Source organism: Marmota marmota, unplaced genomic scaffold, assembly GCF_001458135.2.
Source record: "Marmota marmota marmota unplaced genomic scaffold, marMar, whole genome shotgun sequence".
In the NCBI taxonomy this organism is placed as follows: domain Eukaryota; kingdom Metazoa; phylum Chordata; class Mammalia; order Rodentia; family Sciuridae; genus Marmota; species Marmota marmota.
The window spans coordinates 1,590,755-1,594,828 of NW_026000052.1; the positions used below are offsets into that span (position 1 = coordinate 1,590,755).

The 4,074-nt window shown below is 62.5% G+C and overlaps 1 protein-coding gene across 1 annotated transcript; it reads left to right on the top strand.

Moving 5' to 3' along the window:
- The first annotated feature begins 6 nt into the window (after window positions 1-6).
- Window positions 7-1,349, top strand: Dnlz (DNL-type zinc finger). Its single transcript, XM_015505836.1, has 2 exons — window positions 7-217; window positions 1,086-1,349. Exons 1-2 carry the CDS (start codon window positions 57-59, stop codon window positions 1,252-1,254), a joined length of 330 nt encoding a protein of 109 aa, XP_015361322.1. The 5' UTR covers window positions 7-56; the 3' UTR covers window positions 1,255-1,349.
- Window positions 1,350-4,074: the final 2,725 nt, after the last annotated feature.

The following is a 4,074-nucleotide window of genomic DNA, read 5'->3' on the forward strand; positions in this document are numbered from 1 at the left end:
CTCCTGAGGGGCGGGGCCTTCCCCGGGAGTCTAGTTGCTGGCCTGATGCCGGCCTGATGCTGCCCTGCTCCAGCCAGGTCTGTGGAACAAGGTCCTCTAAGTGCATCTCGAAGCTGGCCTATCACCAGGGCGTGGTCATTGTGACCTGCCCTGGCTGCCAGAGCCACCACATCATCGCAGACAACCTGGGCTGGTTTTCTGACTTGGATGGGAAGAGGTGAGGACACCTGGACTGGGGAGGGGGGGGGCGCGGGGAGAAGGGGGACACTGGTGGCCTGAGCCTGGGGCCTGGGTGAGGAGCCCTACCAGCAGCACACACCTGGCCACCTGGCCTCCCTGGGGAGCCCCTGCCTGGTGGTTTCTAGATCCCCTCAGCAACCCAGTTTCCTTGTCTGTGCAGAGGTGCAGGTAAATCTGAACTTCAGGTGGACCATGGATAGCCTTTGCCGTCACTGTGCTACCCCAAATACAGCAGCTGCCAGTCAGGCCACCTGGGTGGCGCCTGGGGCTCCGCCTCACTGACCAACCTCCGTCCTCTTTGATGGCCTTGCCACTTTCTGGTGTGGAACTTTCTTGTCCTCTGCCAATTTGTGTGCCTGGTCTGCAGCAGCTGGGAGATGTGTGTCAGGCGGTGTGGACTGGCCTTGGCCTGAGGGTCCTGCTCAGAGGCCAGGCTGGCACCCCTGTCTGGGGAGCCAAAGGCTGTGCATTCTGACTTCTGAGCTCTGTATTCTCACATGAGGGAGGGTCGGTGACAGCAGAGTCTGGAAGACCTGTGGTGACTTTCACAGAGTGACCCTTCAAGGTCAGCACACCAGGCACTGGGCTGTCCTCCCATAAGACATCACCAAGTAGAGAAGGGGCATGGGCAGGACTGCTGGGGACTGGTCTCTCCGAGAGATGAGGTGGTCCCTTGGCTCCTGAGGTGGCACTTGCTGGCAGCCATGGGTCGTGAAAATGTGTGAGGTGCCTATATGGCCCTGATGCTGCTGGGTGCTGGGCAGCACTCCTGGATCGAGCTGGCCAGGGTGTGCCCTGCAGGGAGCCAGGTACAGGAGTGACATGCCCCCACTCCTGCCTCACAGGAATATTGAAGAGATCCTGGCATCCAGAGGGGAGAAGGTGCGCAGAGTGGCTGGCCAGGGTGCCCTGGAACTGATTTTGGAGGCTGCAGGGACCCCCAACCCCCCTGCTGCCCCAGAAGAGGGTGAAGGCGAGGATCCTGCCCACCCAGGCAAGACGGAGCAGAGCTGACTCACATGGGACTTCTGCCCTCCAGAAAGATACTTCCTTCAGCCCAGACCTCCCGGACTGGCCTGTGCCCTGTCAGTAAACAGACGTTGCCTGTAGCTCTCTGTCTTTCTTTATTGGAGTCAGAATTACTCCCATGAGCCCCCCGGTGCTGGAGGACCCCAGGCTCACCACCATCCATCCTGCAGAGGAGTTACCTGTACTAGCCCACCACAGGGCCACGTTCAGGTGGGCAGGGGCTGGACATAAAGTCAGAGCACACGTGGCCCTGCCCGTCTGAGCATCCTGTCACTTGCTGTCCCCTGGGACAACGCTGCTGGTGGCTCCCCTCCATGAGCCAGGGCTGACCTCAGTCCTGAGCCTTGGCCGTAGCAAACCAGGCTGCTCATGGTGGCTGTAGCCAGGATGGGTGCTGGGCTGGGAGCTTGGAACGGAGTGCAAGCCAGGCGGAGGGTCCTCTAGGGGCTACCCGGCCTTGCCATACCGCCTGGCAGGTTGGGGTCTCAGACACGTGGGGGACAGCAGGAGCCCCGTGCCCTTCCTGCACACGTGTGGCTTGTCTCAGCTTTGTTTGACTGCTCAGGATGTTCCTGTTTGGGAAGCGAGCAGACGCAAGAGCAGTCTTGGAGAAACATTCTGGCTGCGTGACCTCCACTATCAATCACCAGCCTCGTCTGGCAAGCAGGGGCTGGGGACCTGGTGGGTGCAGAGGGCTGAGCCCAGCTCCACGGGGACACGCCGTGTGGGAACCTCAGCTGGTGATTAGAAGCTCACGCCTCACCCGTGGGAGGCTGGGTGCATCTGCTTCGTGTGCCCTGGCTCGATTACCCCCATCCTTCTCCTGGCAGACAACCTGCTATTAGGCCCACCAGAGCCTCCTGGGCCATTTGTGGAACCTGTCATCGCTCTCAAGGCTGAGCCAGCCCCACCCCAGCCTGCCCTTCTGTGGAGGGCACTGAGGTTGTAGGGACCAGAGGGGGCTTCCCGGAGGCCTTGAAGTGCTGCGGGAAGCCGCCCCCGGGGATGCAGACCAGTGTTTGGGAAGGCTCCAGTGCTGGCCACACACCAGCTGTAGAGCTGGATCTAGAAAACCTGCTCCTGCGGGAAACCGAGGCCCGTAGCATGCACTTGTGTATTCACTGTGCCTTTTCTGTGCTGATGCTTTGGCCTCTGGGCCTCACTGTCCCTGGAGGGCCCACCCCCACTGGACAGCAAAGGCTGTGAACCCTGCTTCCCATGTGCTGAGTGGTCTGTGCAGAGCCCACTCCCCATCCTCCTTGACGGGCTTGCACCTGGGCCATCGTGCCGTACCCTCGTCACCCTGGGCCAGGTATCGGCCAACTGGGCAACCTGTGTGCCCAGAGCCCGCCAGAATTCTCCAAGCAAGCCAAGCCTAAGCTGGTTACCCCTCGTCCCTCCTCCCCACGGAAACACGTCAGAGGCCCTGCCCGCACCACTCTGCCTTGACCGACCAGTGCTTCCCACGTGGCGTGGCGTGGCATGACCGACCGCATCCTTTCTATGGCAACCTCCTGCTGTCAGCCTCTACACATGAGCAAAAAATGGAGCCTGTTGGGAAGTGGCTGGGGACTCAAGACAGCCGCAGAGCCTCCTCTGGAGGACACACAAGCGCCAGGCCAGCTGGGTCCTGCGGTCAGGGAAGTGCCCGGCCACACTGCAATCACAGTTATTTTTTCAGGTCTTGGCCTTCGCAAGCCCAGCGAGCCACCCAGGACTGTGGGCCTCTGAGAGATGACAGGCCCAGTGGGGCCACAGGACCCTTAGTGAGCTGGCTCTCATCACAGCATCCCCGTGCCCCACGGGCGCCTCTCCCTGCTGTGGCCACCTCGCCTTTTCTTCTTTTCTCCCTCGGGAGGAACAGTGGTGACCCCCTGCTTACTGAGACTGCACCCCGCCAGCTCCTGCCTCCAAACCTCCGGGCCAGCTCTTCCCTGCTAGCCTGGGGGAACCAGGCCCAGTCCGCCCCTCCCAGCCCTCGGGATGTCAGGCCTTCTGTGGTCCAGGCGGGTGTGTGGGGGAAAGAAGTCCCATAGTCCAGGCTGGTCCTGGCAGCACAGTGGGCACTGGGAGTGGCTACACCCTCTGGTCACTTCCCGTCCCATTTAGAGGGCCTATTTTCTCTGCCAGCCCCTGCCCACCTCCCCCAGACAGCAGGGAGCCTGAGCTGTTTGACTGGCTCGTCTCCTGGGTGGGGACCCTACGCGGGCTTGAGATGGCCTGGCCTGGGCCTGCGGTGCTGAGGGCTTTGAGAGACTGTGCCAGGTCTTTAGGACCCACAGGAGCTTCCTGGTGGGACGTGAGCACAGCTGTGGCTGCCTGTGCCCAGCTGCCGCCCCTGCTGCCAGCCCTGGACGGGGCCCTGTGGGGTGCCCGCGGCCCGCACACCCAGCATGCTGCAGGTGCTCTCGGGGAGTCGGACCTGCCTGACCGGGATCCTGTGGTTGGGGAGGAGTCTGCATGGCAGCCACAGGGGCTGCCCAGGGGGGGAGGGCTGCTCTCAAGGGCCACCCCTGAGGTGCGTGGCTGAGCTCCCAGCTTGCCCACCCTGGGAAGCACCCCGGGGGCCCTGCCCGGGGACATGGACACAGTGCAAGGGGACTGCTTAACCTGAGCCCAGCCTTCCATCGTCAGTGGCAGCAGGGACCGGCCCCAGATGCCTATGGGTGTTCGGGGCAGGGGCTGGGTGGTGGTGGGTGCTCTGCACATGTCCAGTGGGCCCAGCCCCAGGAAGGCCCACCGCTGCTTCTGACAGAGACGGCACTTGCCTGGCACACTTTATTTCTCAAGGGTGGATGGGGGGCT